Raw genomic sequence first — 16,783 nt, forward strand, 5'->3', positions numbered from 1 at the left:
AAAGGTCCGTCTAGTCAAGGCTATGGTTTTTCCAGTGGTCATGTGTGGGTGTGAGAGTTGGACTGTGAAGAAAGCTGAGCGCTGAAGAATTGATGCTTTTAAACTGTGGTGTTGAAGAAGACTCGTGAGAGTCCCTTGGACTGCAAGGAGATCCAATCAGTCCATCCTAAAGGAGATCAGCCCTGGGATTTCTTTGGAAAGAATTATGTTGAAGCTGAAACTCCAATACTTTGGCTACCTCATGTGAAGAGTTGACTCATTGGAAAAGACTCTGATGCTGGGAGGAATTGGGGGCAGGAGACGACAGAGGATGAGATGGCTGGATGGCATCACTGACTCAATGGACGTGAGTTTGAGTGAACTCCAGGAGTTGGTGATGGACAGGGAGGCCTGGTATGCTGCAATTCGTGGGGTCGCAAAGAGATGGACATGACTGAGCAGTCTGACTGAAGTGAACTGAACTGAGAGATTGTAGCAAGAAGCAATATTCTTAAGTTTGTCCTCCATGAAAAAAAATTTTTCTATAAAACCACAGAGGGTTTTGATCTACTAGTAGGCAATATAACCCAGGTAGTATATGGTTAAAAATGAAAGTAAAAGTCACTCAGTTGTGTCTGATTCTTTGCAACCCCATGCACTGTATAGTCCATGGAATATGGTTAAAGGTTTAACCTATAGTCCAGGAGTGACAATTTTATTTTGTTTAAATTTTACTAGTGCCCTTGTGAAAGGATGCCGCTGTCTGGAAATTGACTGCTGGGATGGATCACAAAATGAACCTGTTGTATACCATGGCTATACATTCACCAGCAAGCTTCTGTTTAAAACTGTTATCCAAGCTATAAACAAATATGCATTCCTAGTATGTACATGCCTTTGTTAAGTCACAGTTATTTAAACATAAGATAATTTGTTTCAAAATCCTATAATGCTTGGCCTTAGTTTAGATCAGTGACCTTTCAATTGTAGGTTATGATCCATTAGTTGGCAGCAAAATCCATGTATTATGTATCATTATGTGTGTATGCTCAGTCATATCCCACTCTTTGTGACCCCATGGACTGTATGCCCATCAGGTGGGATTTTCCAGGCAGGAATGCTGGAGTGGGTTACCATTTCCTTCTTCAGGGAGTATATCATTAAAGGTAGATTTATTAAAACAGATCTCAGGTAGGAAGGTATATGTAGTTTCAAGGAACTTTTTGTTTAATTATGTAATTATATTATATGTGTGTATATGTATGCATGCATGTGTATTGTGTCTTAATGTAAATTATATTTCTTACCATGAGTTATGGCCAAAAAGTTTAAGAAATACTGTTCTATGTAATAGTAAATATTTTACCAACATTCAGATATTTTACTTTCAGGACACAAATGTAAAAAATGTATTATCTCAACTTTTGGCATATTTTATACTCTGATGGCAGGTATTTATACAGAAAAGAATGTTTAAAAGTTTACTTTGGATTTAAAAATTATTATTAAATTTATTAAGTTAAAGATTCAAAGATCTATTTCTTTCTGTCTAAAGCTTCTAATTCAGTTTAAAAATACTCATCTGTAAATTGAGCAGGTTTTAATAGTCACTGAATTTTGAGTAATACTTGGTCTCATTGACAAGCTTGGTTAATTGAACACCTTCAGACATTTTAAATTGTGTTTTTAAACTTAGTATATTTGATTTCTTTCTTAAGTACTTCAATTGTAGTGTAATTGAAGAGATTTAACAAAATCTAAGTACTTAATGTCTATTTAATAAATTAAACTTAAAAAGTTGAAAAACCTAAAGTTCTCCTAGCTTGGTCAATCTTTTATCTGTAAATAGAAGCCTAACTTAAAATCACATACTTAGATTCATTGTTCCATTATTTATTAGAGTATAAAATAATAAATATTTATAAAATGTTTTAAAATTTATCATAATATAAAACCTTAATATATGGCATTGATTCTCTTAAACATCTAATTTCTGATGTTTAAATTTATCCAAACTTCTCCTTTAAATTTTACACCAGTGTAGACAACTTCCTATTTGACATTTCCACTTGCATGTTTAATAGCTATAGTTAACATGTTTCAGCTTGAGCTCCAGATCATATCCTTCTTTTTCCTAGTCCCACTTTTCCTATGGTCTTTTCCTTCTCACTTAATGACAACTGTGTTTGCCCTAAATCATTATTGTCTACTTTAATGTTCCCTTCTTTTCTCTCTAAATCCTCTATATATTCTTCAGCAAATCCTCCTGGCTCTACTTTCCAAATGTACACTGAATTTAATCCCTTTCCCCCATTCTCACTGTCACTCTCCTGGTCAACTACCATCACCTCTGACTTGCATTATTGCAATGGCTTCTTATCCAGGGTCTCTGCTTCTCTCCCTCCTCTTCCGCAGTTTCATCTTAATATAGCAGAGTGACTTTTTGATAAGTCCAATCATGGCATTCCCCTTTTCAAACTCTTTAATTCCACTCAAAATAAAAGTTAAAATCTGTACCATGACTCCCAAGGCCCTACATGACCTGTTTACCATTACCTCCCTGACGTCTTCTCCTCCTCTCTCCTTTGTTCATGTGGCCATTCTGGCCTCCTTACCTCTTTTCAGACCCATCTCAAAGCCTTTGCACTTGCTATTCCCTTCATCTGAAATACTCTTCCCAAATATTTTTGTACCAAACTCTCCCACTTCATTCAGGGTGTATAACTGAGGGAATAAAAGGAAATAGAGACAGTCTGAAAATTCAAAGGCCTTACAAGGATGGACAGACATCTACAACTTCTAAGACTCCAAAGAGTACGTGATGGAATGAAAAAAAAAAAAAGCTTTCAACAGACTCAATGAAACTTCTCAGTTGGATGCAGTGACACAGTTTTGCAGCAAAGATTAGACTGAAGTTTAGACTTTCTACTCAACATAGTTGCCATTAACTTGGGGATAAGAGAGTGATGAAATAAAATACACTTGATATCTATGGTGCAGAAAGAACTTTGAGTATAGGCCTCAGCACATGCGACTTACTAGAAACAAGCATATACGAAATTGTGGTTTATACGAAATTGTGGTTTTTGAGGGCATTAGATTGCTAAAAACAAAAGATAAGCCTGACTTGTTAGGGGAAACCTAAAACCACCATTAGTCAGAAAGCGAGCTGCAAAAGTTGTTTGGCTTTAAGAAAAGCCAACTCCTCAGTTCGTACTTCAGATATGGCCAAGGAGGATAAAGACAAGATGATCTTCCCAGAGGATGGAACAAAGACCACAGAAGACAATGAGCTCTTCCCAGTGAGTAAAGTCAGGGCCTAAGTGAGAAATCTATTTGCTAGGCCTTCACTTTGCCTAAACTCAAAATCACTTATTATATTTGGGAAAAAAAATTTACACTCTTCTCTTGATATTAGACTTAAGTTTATATATGTATAAATGAAAATGAAAGTATTAGTTTATCAGTTGTATCCAACTCTTTGTGACCCCATGGACTGTAGCCCAGCAGGCTTCTCTGTCCAAGGAATTCTCCAGGCAAGAATACTGAAATGGGTTGCCATTCCTTTCTCCAGGGAATCTTCCTGACCCAGGGATTGAACTTGGGTCTCCACAGGCAGATTCTTTACTGTCTGAGCCACCAGGGAAGCCCTATAAATATATATGGGTATTTACAGGAAGATCATTTTGTAGGCTGAATAAGAGCCCCAAAGATACTAGATTCTAATTCCTGGAACCTGTAAATGTTATTTTATTTGTTAAAAGGATCTTTGCAGATGTGATAAGTTAAGAATCTTGAGATGAGACACCACCCTGAATTATCTGGACGGGTCCTAAATGCCAGTATTGTATCCTTATTCATGGGAGGCAGAGGGAGATTTGACACATAACAGAAGAAGAGGCAATGCAAAGATGAGGGCCAGACACTGGAGTGATATGACCACAAGCCAAGAAATGTTGGCCACCATCAGAAGCTGAAAGAGGCAGGGACCAGATCTCCCCTAGAACCTGCTGGCATCTTCATTTTAGCCTGTGAAACTGATTTCAAAATCTAGGCCTTCACAATTATGAAAAGATAAATATCTGTTGTTTCATGCCACCTAATTTATAGTAATTTGTTACAGCAGCCATAAGAAATTAATAGACTCAGACTTAATGTGGTATGCTATATGCAATATGACATATGACATATATATCAAAGGTCTATAATAATTCAGCAGACCTTACAATTCCTTTTCTTGTTACTGTAAATTGGCAAATGTGCCCTGAAAATTATATGTGGAAAGGAAGAAAATAATTTTGAATAAGATCTCCAAATGAGTGATATTCACTATTTTGTGGCAAATTTAAAAGTTACAGTGGTGGAAAACACCTTTGTAGAGTCACTTTTGACCCACTCCAGTATTCTTGCCTAGAGATTCCCATGGACAGAGGAGCCTGGTGGGCTAGAATCCACAGAGTCACAAAGAATAGACATGACTGAAGTGACTTAGCATGCACACACACACACACACACACACACACACACACGCACGCACACACAAAGTTGCTTTTACTTACTAGATATTCTTTCTTATTTAAAACCTGGAAATATCTTTATCTTTGTTTCTAATTATAATGCAGTGAATTTCGATTATAGAATTTAAAATAGAAAAAAGTAGAAAATTAACATTTTCTCTAACATATCAGTGTTAAAGTTTTTCCTAAAAATATTGAAACATATGTACCTTATAAAGTAAAAATGTAGAATCTTACTGTTTGGCAACTTGTTTTTCTTCATAAGACTAGATCAAAGATACCGTATATCTATAGCAGTGTATATAGCTCTACTTCCTTTGTGACAGATCTTTATCATTTCTTTATATGACTATGCTATAATTTATTTTAAAAAATTGGGAGTTTTAACAAATTTATTTAAACTATTGGGAGTTTCAGTTTTTTCCCTATATTTTAAGTACAACTAGGACTAATTTACCTTTATATACAGATTTAATGTTCCCTGTTTTGTCAGACTCAAAAGTATTTTCAGTTTAAAGAATAGGTAATTATTTTGCTAAGATACTGAACATTAGAAGTTAGTTTTAAAATCAATTAAGTACTTCTATTAATTGCATTAAAGTTATCGAAGAATTTTGACTATTAACCGTGGTACTGGTTAATTTTTTTAGGCATCTGAGTACCCAGTGGTGCTCTCTTTAGAAAATCACTGCTCCCCTTCCCAACAAGAAGTGATGGCCGACAGTTTGCTCGCTACTTTTGGGGATGCCTTGCTGTCATATACGCTTGATAATTTTTCAGACAGACTACCTTCACCAGAGGTAATATTTTGTCTGAGAAACTTAGGCTAAGAAAAAGCCTACTGCTATTATAATTGCCAATGAAACTGAGCTAGAGATCAATGAAAAATGCTTAGTTTTAATTATAGTGGTGTATCTTTGCAATGTTCCTAGGAAATAGCCCGTGAGCATTTAGGTGAATATATTTTGATAAAAAGGATAGTCTAGTGTAGCTCAGTCGTATCTGACTCTTTGCAACCCTATAGATTGTAGCCCTCCAGGCTCCTCTGTCCATGGGATTCTCCAGGTAAGAATACTGGAGTGGATAGTCATTCCCTTCTGCAGGGAATCTGCCTCAACCAGGGTTCAAGCCCAGGTCTCCTGCATTTCAGGGAGATTCTTTGCCTCTGAGCCACCAGGTAGATCTCTTGGTTTCTATTAGGTTTTTAGGAATATGGAAAAAGGAGCTACATATATTACTACTGTGGGCAAATTGAAAATATGATGAAAGACTTTTCAATGACCATGACAAGTACAAATTTACCTGTACATGTATAATCGTTTCTTTTTCAAATTGTTTCTCTAGGCATTAAAATTCAAAATATTAGTTAGAAACAAGAAAATAGGAACCTTACATGAAACCCTTGAAAGGAAAGGTTCTGATATGCATGGGAAGGTAGAGGAATTTGAAGAAGAGGAGGAGATAGAACAAGAGGAGGATGGAAGTGGTGCCAAAGAACCAGAACCAGTGGGTGATTTTCAAGATGATTTGGCAAAGGAAGAACAGTTGAAACGGGTGGTCGGAATCCCACTCTTCAGGAAAAAGAAGGTGAGGCAACGTTTTGTGAAAATTTTACAAGTGATTGAAAAGTTGTTTTATTTTTTTGTTAGTTGAGAATTTTTTAAACTTTTTGGAGGAAAACATCTTTTTCCTACTTGTAATCACTTTAGTTTATCATTTAAAATTTATTTTGGGAAAAATTAGCAGTGGAAAAGAAATTTTAGAAGTTGTTACCTCTTTCCCCGTGTTAGCTGTTCGTAAATTCTTTTTCTCTACAGCCAACGCATATTAAGCCTTCTCATATATTAGACCTTGTGCCGTGTACAAAAGGTAATGTCTCTGCCTTGAAGGAGAGCTTACTGTCAAGATAAGAAAATCACTGCTTATATTATGTAGTATTTTAGGTATACAAGTTAGCACGACAAAGGAAGGTATACAAGGTTGCAAGCAATACAAAACTAATTCAGCTGCTTTAAGTAAAATATGAATTAATTCAGCTGGTCCATAGAAATGAAACATTCAGGAAAGGGAATCTAATTTCAGGAATGATTGGTTAAAGTTGTATTAAGCAAAGTCCACAGAATTTTCTTTCTGCCAACTTTGGCCCCGCTTTCCTAATATGGGTGCAAGCCTTTGCAAACCTTCAGTTTTACATGCTTTCAGATTCAAATCTGAAAGTCCTGTCTTTTCAGCTGCCCAAGCTGACTCCTTTTGGATCTCGGCAGGCTGGCTGTGATCCAAGCATGCACACATGCCTAAGTTGGTTACTGTTGCCAGGGGAATGCAGTCTGCTTAGCCACGCCCACTCCACATGATCGACACTTAAGCACATGGATTGAGCATGGGCTGGCAAAGTTTTCCTGAAAAAAGAAAAAAAAAAACACACTTTGGAAGAGGCTAACAGAAGTGCAGAAAATATAGATCCTGGGCTGGAAAAGTGTACAATAGTGTACTATACAGCAGAAGTTATTCCAAAATGTTAGATCACATTGGAAATAGTCTAAAATACCTGAACTTGTAAAATTTATGAGACCAGACTAAGACCTTTGGGAAAAGGAAATAGAAATAATTGCCATCTTCAGTACTTACTGCATAAATTGGGATTTTAGGTTTAGATGGCCTGGTAAGTAACATCAAGTGCTATTATCATTGAACATATTTACATTGACCTAATCCAAATAGTTTTTGAGGATATAATCTTATGAAAAAACTAAAATCATTGATTTGAAAGCATATTTTCTTTATTGGAGAAAGAATTTTTCAAATGATTAGTGCAAAATTGTGAAATTACTGTTTTTTTTTTTGTTTGTTTGCATCACAAAGATAAAAATGTCTATGGCCCTATCTGATCTTGTTATTTATACTAAAGTTGAGAAGTTCAAAAGTTTTCATCATTCACATCTATATCAACAATTTAATGAAAGCAACTCTATTGGGGAGTCCCAAGCCCGAAAACTTACAAAGTTGGCAGGTAAATTCTTATAATTCAAATAGAGGAAGTGTTTAAACAAGTTATATTCACTCTTAAGATGTCAAAATTGGTCATTGATGTTCATAAAACTATGTTCTAATACAATTTCAATGTATTTAACAGATTTTAAAAAGGGTTATATGCCTCAGGTCACTTTACATTTTATTTCACAGAACTGAACCATTAATTTACTTCTCTAAGTCATGAAAGTTTGCTTGAGAATGTCCAGTCTGGACACTTTGTTGGGAGGGGCTGTGGTGAGCAGGTTATATGAGAGAGTAGTGAGTGACAAGGTTGCAGATGTAGGCAAAGCTAAATTACAAGAAACTTGAACTTTGTAAGTGAGCAGAAGATTGAAATCTCAGGAGTTACATGATCCCTTGTGCGTAAACTTGCAGACTGTGGAAAAGGGGGACTAAGACACAGTGTGATGCTGATGCACTCTCTGCTCTCTAACAAAAATACAGGCAAGTATGGCAAGCATTTAGGAAAACGCTTAGGCTGTAGGTGCTAGTTCAGTGACTAGGAAAAGTAGAAGCGTGTGGCAGGAGGAGGGACTAAAGAGTTCTACAATTTGACTTAATTTCTTAAATATTGGATGCTTAGTACATAGATTCATTGAATTTCTAAGTGCTGCTGAACTTAATAATACTTTATTCGGAGATACCATACTGACCGGAGAAGGCAATGGCAACCCACTCCAGTACTCTTGCCTGGAAAATCCTGTGGACCGAGGGGCCTGGTGGGCTGCAGTCCATGGGGTCACTAGGAGTCGGACATGACTGAGCGACTTCACTTTCACTTTCACTTTTCACTTTCATGCATTGGAGAAGGAAACAGCAACCCACTCCAGTGTTCTTGCCTTGAGAATCCCAGGGATGGGGAAGCCTGGTGGGCTGCCATCTCTGGGGTCGCACAGAGTCAGACACGACTGAAGTGAATTACAGTACAGTACAGTTGTATGTTTCTAATAGATGCTCTGTTAGCAGCCTAAAAGTGATGCTGGCTGTAGGCAGGAGATGATAAAGGCTTGTTGTTGTTCAGTCACCCATTTGTGTCTGACTCTTTTGAGACCCCATGGACTGCAGCATGCCAGGCCTCCCTATCCCTCACCATCTCCTGAAGTTTGCCCAAATTCATGTCCATTGCATCGGTGATGCCATCCAGCCATCTCATCCTCTGATACCCTCTTCTCCTCCTGCTCTCAATCTTTCCCAGCACCAGGGGCTTTTCCAATGAGTCAGCTGTTCACGTCAGATGACCAAAATACTGAAGGTTCAGCTTCAGCATCAGGCCTTCCGGCGAGTATTCAGGGTTGATTTCCCTTGAGATTGATTGGCTTGTGGCAGCAAAATTGAAGCCAGGGTGAACTTTGTGGACATCTATGAATGAATGAATGCCTAGTCACTCAGTTGTGTCTGACTCTTTGTGACTGTAGCCTGCCAGGCTCCTCTTTCCGTGGAATTTTACAGCCAAGAATACTGGAGTGGGATCCTACTCCATGGGATCTTCCCAACCCAGGGATCAAAGCCATGTCTCCTGTGTCTCCTGCATTGGTAGGATTCTTTACCACTAGCAGAAGTGGGCATCTATGAGGTAGAGATAAATAGACTGGAAGCTGCATCTCTAAAGTGAAGAAGAAGGTAAAAATGGTACCCAGACCAGGCTGCCAGATGGCTGTGTACCTACAGAGGAGCCATTTGTCTCTGAATCTTGTTTTCATTGTTTCCAGACTCTAAATCTGAGGTGCGTTGCTCTACATGGTACAGCCAGAGATACAACTGTTAGGCCTGGGAAAAAGAATGGAAAGCGGACTCTGCCTTGTTCTCAGACTTACATGGTGGGGAACATCATCAACTTGGAGCTTCCTTGGTGGCTCAGCGGTAAAGAATACAGCTGCCAAAGTGGGAGACTCAGGTTACATCCCTGGGTCAGGAAAATCCCCTGGAGAAGAAAATGGCAACCCACTCCAGTTCTTTCCTGGAAAATCCCATGGACAGAGGAGCCTGGTGGCTACAGTCCATGGGGTCACAAAAGAGTCAGACATAACTTAATGACTAAATAACAGTTATCAACTTAAAAAGGAATTGTCTGTTGGTAGGGGAAATCTTTTCTCTCTTACCCCTCCTGAGTTCTTGTGACTGGACTAGTAATAAAATTGATGCCAGACATATTGACATGAGAAAAAGAAACAAAATTAATTCATAGAAATGGGACCCTAAGAAGTGACCAAAGTAGGCAGCTTTTATGCTTTCCAGACAAAGAAACAAATGTGTGAGAAACTGACAGGAAATTAGTGAAGAATCTAAACAGTTTGAGCTTGGGGTTGTAATTAAATAAGGCACCAGGTTTATATTTATAGGCTTCTCAGCTCTGAATTCCCTGTCATTAGTGGAAAGGATGTCCTACCTTCGGATACAGGGAATGTACCTGTCACATGAGAGATTTATTTACTGTTTTGAAAGAGAAAGAAAAGAGGGAGAGTGTCTCTCTTGCACTGACCATTGCTTAACTTTAATCCAAAATAATCAGTATGCCACTGAGGCACATTTTGAGGCAGCCTATGCAATGGCACCCCACTCCAGTACTCTTGCCTGGGAAATCCCATGGACGGAGGAGCCTGGTGGGCTGCAGTCCACGGGGTCGCCAAGAGTCGGACACGACTAAGCGACTTCACTTTTCACTTTCATGCATTGGAGAAGGAAATGGCAACCCACTCCAGTGTTTTTGCCTGGAGAATCCCAGGGACTGGGGAGCCTGGTGGACTGCCGTCTATGGGGTTGCACAGAGTCGGACACGACTGACACGACACAGCAGCAGCAGCAGCATGCTGGGCCTCCACAGTCAATGAGAATAAGGTGACTTGCCATATCCTTTTTAAAAACTGCAATCTACTATCTTTTTTTAAAATATAAATTTATTTATTTTAATTGGAGGTTAATTACTTTACAATATTGTATTGGTTTTGCCATACATCTAGAAACAGAAAAATCAGCACCTCCAAACCTGCAAAAGAAAACTTGAGAAAAGCTCCTGGCTATTTGGAAATGCAGATTCTAATATATATGGTGGTTAACCTCATTGGGCTGGCCACTGGTGCTTTAGGGTTTTGAGGCATGCTTTAACTCATCTCCTCAAAATGCCTGTTAGAAACATGCTGGATATTTTAGGACTTTTTGGTTTTTGTTGTAAACTGAGGCTTGTGACCAAAAATCTATTCAGTAGCTCTTAGAATGAAATGTAACATAAAAAAATGGAATGGAATAGAACTAAATAATAGAATATAGAAGAGTATATTGTATGCGGGAAACATAAGTATTATTTTATAAAACAATTGTGTGTGTGTGTATGGTGTTGGATTGTGATATAAAGTATATTTTTACTGTGAAATATTGTGAACGGAGTTTGAATTTGACCTACTTTACTAGAGTCCATGATTTCAAACTATAGGATGGTTTTTGTTGTTGTTCATGCGGTTGGGACTTCTGGGCACAGCAACGGTGGTTATTATTCTCTCATTCTCATCATATTAAACACTAGATCAGCATTTGAAAAGGGACTGAGTAGAGTCAGAAAAGATAGCATCACCATTTCTTTGGAAAGAGTATAGAGCACTTTTCTTGAAACAAAACTCAGTTCAGTTCAGTACGGTCGCTCAGTTGTGTCCGACTCTTTGTGACGCCCTGGACTGAAGCATGCCAGGTCTCCCTGTCCATCACCAACTCCCGGAGCTTGCTCAAACTCATATTCATCAATTTGGTGATGCCATCCAACCATCTCATCCTCTGTTGTCCCCTTCTCCTCCTGCCTTCAGTCCTTCCCTGCATCAAGGTCTTTTCCAATGAGTCAGCTCTTCACATCACGTGGCCAAAATATTGGAGTTCTAGCTTCAGCATCAGTTCTTCCAATGAATATTCAGAGTTGATTTACTTAAGGATTGACTGTTTGGATCTCCTTGCAGTCCAAGGGACTCTCAAGAGTCTTCTCCAACACCATAGTTCAAAAGCATCAATTCTTTGGCACTCAGCTTTCTTTATAGTCCAACTCTCACATCCATACATGACTTCTGGAAAAACCATAGCTTTGTCTAGATGGACCTTTGTTGGCAAAGTATTGTCTCTGCTTTTTAATATGCTATCTAGGTTGGTCATAGCTTTTCTTCCAAGGAGCAAGCGTCTTTTAATTTCATGGCTGTAGTCACCATCTGCAGTGATTTTAGTGCCCAAGAAAATAAAGTCTCTCACTGTTTCCACTGTTTCACCATCTATTTGCCATAAAGTGATGAGACAAGATGCTATGATCTTTGTTTTCTGAATGTTGAACTTTAAGCCAACTTTTTCACTCTCCTCTTTCACTTTCATCAAGAGGCTCTTTAGTTCTTCTTTGCTTTCTGCCATAAGGGTGGTGTCATCTGCATATCTGAGGTTATTGATATTTCTCCTGGCAATCTTGATTCCAGCTTGTGCTTCACCCAGTCCAGCATTTCTCATGATGTACTCTGCATATAAGTTAAATAAGCAGGATGACAATATACAGCCTTGACCTACTCCTTTCCCAGTTTGTAATCAGTCTGTTGTTCCATGTCTGGTTCTAACTATTGCTTCTTGACCTGCATACAGATTTCTCAGGAGACAGGTAAGGTGGTCTGGTATTCCCATCTCTTTCAAAATTTTCCACAGTTTGTTGTGATCCAGACAGTGGGAGGCTCTGGTGTAGTTAATAAAGCAGAAGTAGATGGTTTTCTGGAACTCTCTTGCTTTTTTAATGATCCAGCGGATGTTGGCAATTTGATCTCTGGTTCCTCTGCCTTTTCCAAATCCAGCTTGAATATCTGGAATTTCAGGGTTCACATACTGTTGAAGCCTGGCTTGGAGAGTTTTAAGCATTACTTTGCAAGTGTGTGAGATGAATGCAATTGTATGGTAGTTTGAGCAATCTTTGGCATTGCCTTTTTTTGGGACTTCCCTGGTGGCTCAGATGGTAAAGTGTCTGCCTGCAATGCAGGAGACCCAGGTACGATCCCTGAGTTGGGAAGATCCCCTGGAGAAGGAAATGGCAGCCCACTCCAGTACTCTTGCCTTGAAAATTCCATGGACAGAGGAGGCTACAATCCAGGGGGTCAGAAAGAGTTGGACATGACTGAGAGACTTCACTTTCACTTTTCTTTGGGATTGGAATGAAAACTGACCTTTTCCAGTCCTGTGGCCACTGCTGAGTTTTCCAGATTTGCTGGCATATTGAGTGCAGCACTTTCACAGCATCATCTTTTTGGATTTGAAATAGCTCAACTGGAATTCCATCACCTCCACTAGCTTTGTTTGATGCTTTCTAAGGCCCATTTGAGTTCGCATTTCAAGATGCCTGGCTCTAGTATATAATGATTGGTCAAAGATGTACTACAAAGAGGTCCATCATTCTTAAAATATAATAAACATCATTAATTTTATTATAAGGAAAAATCAGAAACAAGTTTTCATATATATGAATACTTTTCATTCATCTAAAAATAATATCATAGGTGAATATTATTTAAATGGAATGATTTTCATGTTATCTTAGTAAGTCAAAAATGGAAGTTTATAAAAGAGAGTTAACAATAAGATTCAATTGAAGCATAAGTATATACCTATGTCAGAAGAATGGAAATATATTTATCAAGAGGTTATCAGGGTTATTAATAGAGAGATGAGATTGTATGTTGTTTTCTTCTATTTTCTATTTGATTTTCTCATTTATCTAAAATAAACATAAATCGCATTTGTGAAAACATAACATGTTTAATTTCTAAGTTTCAGAAGTAACAAAATCAGATTAAGGATATTTAGTGATCATTCATGTTTATCAACTTGTAGATGAAAATAATTAAGACCCAGAAGAGTCCATGTTTTATCAAAAGGTAGACATCTAATGTAGGACTAGATAAGGAATCGTAAGAGTTGGACACACAAAACACATTTATACATGAGCAGCTTCAAAATGAACTTTTCCTCAAGGAGAGTATAGCCTCTAGAAATGAGTTACTTAAATTAACTATAATTACTATTAACTTCAGTAACCAATTTTTTATCTGACCATGCATCTTAGGAAAAGAATAGCATTTAGGATGAGAGTAACAATGATTCTGCTCAAACTTGACTAGGAAATAGAGTGGATGTAGGCAATAACCATTTCTTCCACGATTCTCACCATATTAGCTGAAATAGATGTGGGAAGAGGATCTACATATTGAAAGAATAAAAACGTTGGAGAAATATGAAGTCTGTGTTCAAAAATTTGAGGGGTATCCAATGGTGGTTTTTGTTTAGTCACTAAGTCATGTCCGGCTCTTTGTGATGCCATGGGACCCCATGGCCTCCTCTGTCCATGGGATTTCCCAGGCAAGAACACTAGAGTGGGTTGCCATTTCCTCCTCCAGGAGATCTTCCCGATCTAAGGATTGAACCAGAGTCTCTTACATTGGCAGGCAGACTCTGTACCACTGAGTCACCTGGGACAAACCTATATATACACACAGTCTGTTTCATTTTCTTTACAATTCCTATACATATTCTTTAAGTGTCTACATATATTTTTTACACATTTTTATTTATTCTATTTAAATCACTTAAGATTCAAAACTAATTTGCACTATTTACCATTATGGATGATATTTTATTTTGGAATTTTATATGCTCTATGTCAAAGTGAAATTAACTTGAATGTGAGAAAAAGAAACATGTTATTCAGTTGTTTCTTTCTTTAAATGAATGATTACATAAAATTGTAAAATAAATTATTAACTTTTCAATAACAGTTGAATTATACTGTGAAACAAAAGCATGAATTTATTTTGATTTCCATGAATTGCAAATACTTTTGCCAAGACAGTAGACATCAAAATTGTAGAATTAAATAAATATATAGACATGGTAGTTTATTTGAAATATTTTACAATATTTTAATAAATTTGTTTTTCAGCCAGGGAATTTATTCTTCACACCAGGAGGTTCATTACCAGAGTATATCCCAAAGCATTAAGAGCTGACTCTTCTAATTTTAATCCTCAAGAATTTTGGAATGTAGGTTGTCAAATGGGTATGTTATATAGAATATTGAGCTTTGGGTTTATTTTTGTTTGTTTGTTTTTTTGCAAAAATAAGACAAAATAAGTTCATTTTGTGAACTAATAAAATATTCATGAAAAGAGCTTCCTTTGAAAAATTTTTGACCCTGGATGTTTTGGAGTCAAGCAATAATGAATCATTGACTTCAAGAGTTGAGTTTATTCTTAAATGGGTTGCATAGGATAAATCTAGGTAAGGGTATAGACATGGAGGTTAAATTCATGAAGAGTTTGCATGGAAAATGTAGAAGGAGAAAAGGAAACTGAAAATGAATGTAAGAGGACAGTGAAGATCAAGTGCTTTGCATGAAAGATTTGATAAGGGCCTCTTCAAATCAAATGACCTGTGCTTTTTGTACTTTAATCACTTCTGAATTCATAGTATTGAAAAATGAGTAATGAGCTCTGTTATTTATCTTTGTCAGACCCTCCTTATTCCAAACTGATCAACTGGTATGCCATTGGGATTAACCAGTTAGAAAGTGCCAAGTGTTAACTCTTCTGTTACTGAACTGTGGAAAGGCCCATAGGTTTGTAGAGAGGGAACAATTGGGACCAGGATGGTAGAGTGGGCAGTGGGGGGCAGATGGTGGTACTGAATACCACCAGTGTCTGTTTACCAGGCTATATGAAGTTGTCTGTATATTTTAACAACAATTACCGCTCTGCTTGTTCCTTGCTTTCTCCTCAAGTGATAACAGTACCCCTTTAGACCTGAAAGTTTATGATACATTGGTGTCAACCCTCCCAGCATTTAATGTAGTGATTTTCTTTATTCTCATGTTTCCTGAATGTTATCTGACATGTACATTGCTATTCTATAATCTGTGCTATGTGCCATTTTGATTTTTCAACTCAAAAGCTGTAGAATAATTTACAGATTAAGTTTTGAAACTCACCTTCATCTGTTAATGTAGACATGGTAACAACAAATATTTAAACATCATGAGTCATTCGGTGAACACTTGCTCTTAAAATGTTCAAAGATATATAATCCATGATTAGGTTTCACTCAACTGTTTAACTATGTTTTTTTAGATATTCCCTCATTTCCTGACAAGGTCAAAATACTCTTTTCCCTTATAGTGGCCTTAAATTTCCAGACCCCTGGTGTCCCTATGGATCTTCAAAATGGGAAATTTTTGGATAATGGTTGTTCTGGATATGTTTTAAAACCACGCTTCCTAAGAGATAAAAAAACAAAGTTTAATCCACATAAAGTACAAATAGACAGTAATCCACTCACACTTACAATAAGGGTAAGATTGCTTTTACCTTTTTTTCAGTTATGATATAAGCTAGATAGTACCCATTAATATTTTTAGTTCTACTGATTTTCCTTAATACCTTTTAAATTTCTGTTAATCTTTTCAGGTACTGTAGGTGGATGGTATTGCAGCATCTTGCCATATCTTTTTGTTGCCTTTTTGCATGAATGAAAAAGTTCAAAAAGTTGCATTGTTCTAATTAGAGGAACATGTCTAGTTGTTCTAGGGAATAGCTGGGACGAAGCAGCCACTTTTTCAGGCCCCTTCCTAATCCACACAAATCTCATTGATGTGCTTCTGTGTGTTTCCTCTTTCCTTTTTCAATCTGCTGCTGCTGCTGCTGCTGCTGCTAAGTCGCATCAGTTGTGTCCGACTCTGTGTGACCCCATGGACTGCAGCCTACCAGGCTCCTCCGTCCATGGGATTGTCCAGGCAAGAGTACTGGAGTGGGTTGCCATTGCCTTCTACCTCCAAGCAATTCTTTCTCACTTTCATTTGTGGGTTCCTCTTTAGTTGTTATTTAGTCACTAAATCATGTCTAACTGTTTTGCAGCCCCATGGACCGTAGCCCACCAGGCGTCCATGGTATTTCCCAGACAAGAATACTGGGGTGGGTTTCCATTACCTTCTCTAGAGAATCTTCCCAATCCAGGGATTGCACCCACATCTCCTGATTTGACAGGTGTTTTCTTTACTATTGAGCCACCTGGGAAACCCCTGCATGCTTAGTTGCTCAGTTGTGTCTAACTTTTTGCGACCCCATGCACTGGAGCCTGCCAGGCTCCTCTGTCTATGGGATTCTCCAGGCAAGAATACTGGAGTGGGTAGCCATTCTCTTCTGCAGGGTAGCCCCTACGTGCCCCTAAAATATTCATGTTGCCAAAGGCTTTTTCTCAATCCTCATCTC

The 16,783-nt window shown here is 37.8% G+C and overlaps 1 protein-coding gene across 1 annotated transcript in view; it reads left to right on the top strand.

Moving 5' to 3' along the window:
- PLCZ1 (phospholipase C zeta 1) overlaps positions 1-16,783 on the top strand; it is a 48,533-nt gene that overhangs the window by 21,636 nt on the left and 10,114 nt on the right. The window contains exons 5-10 of the mRNA XM_086404342.1: positions 718-862; positions 5,147-5,296; positions 5,841-6,083; positions 7,359-7,506; positions 14,464-14,580; positions 15,695-15,867. Of these exons, the coding sequence (XP_086260468.1) occupies positions 718-862; positions 5,147-5,296; positions 5,841-6,083; positions 7,359-7,506; positions 14,464-14,580; positions 15,695-15,867 (976 nt within the window). The remainder of the gene's footprint in view (positions 1-717; positions 863-5,146; positions 5,297-5,840; positions 6,084-7,358; positions 7,507-14,463; positions 14,581-15,694; positions 15,868-16,783) is intronic.

This window comes from Bos grunniens, chromosome 5 (assembly GCF_055505025.1).
Source record: "Bos grunniens cultivar Pamir isolate PY7600 chromosome 5, Bosgru_T2T1.0, whole genome shotgun sequence".
Lineage (NCBI taxonomy): Eukaryota > Metazoa > Chordata > Mammalia > Artiodactyla > Bovidae > Bos > Bos grunniens.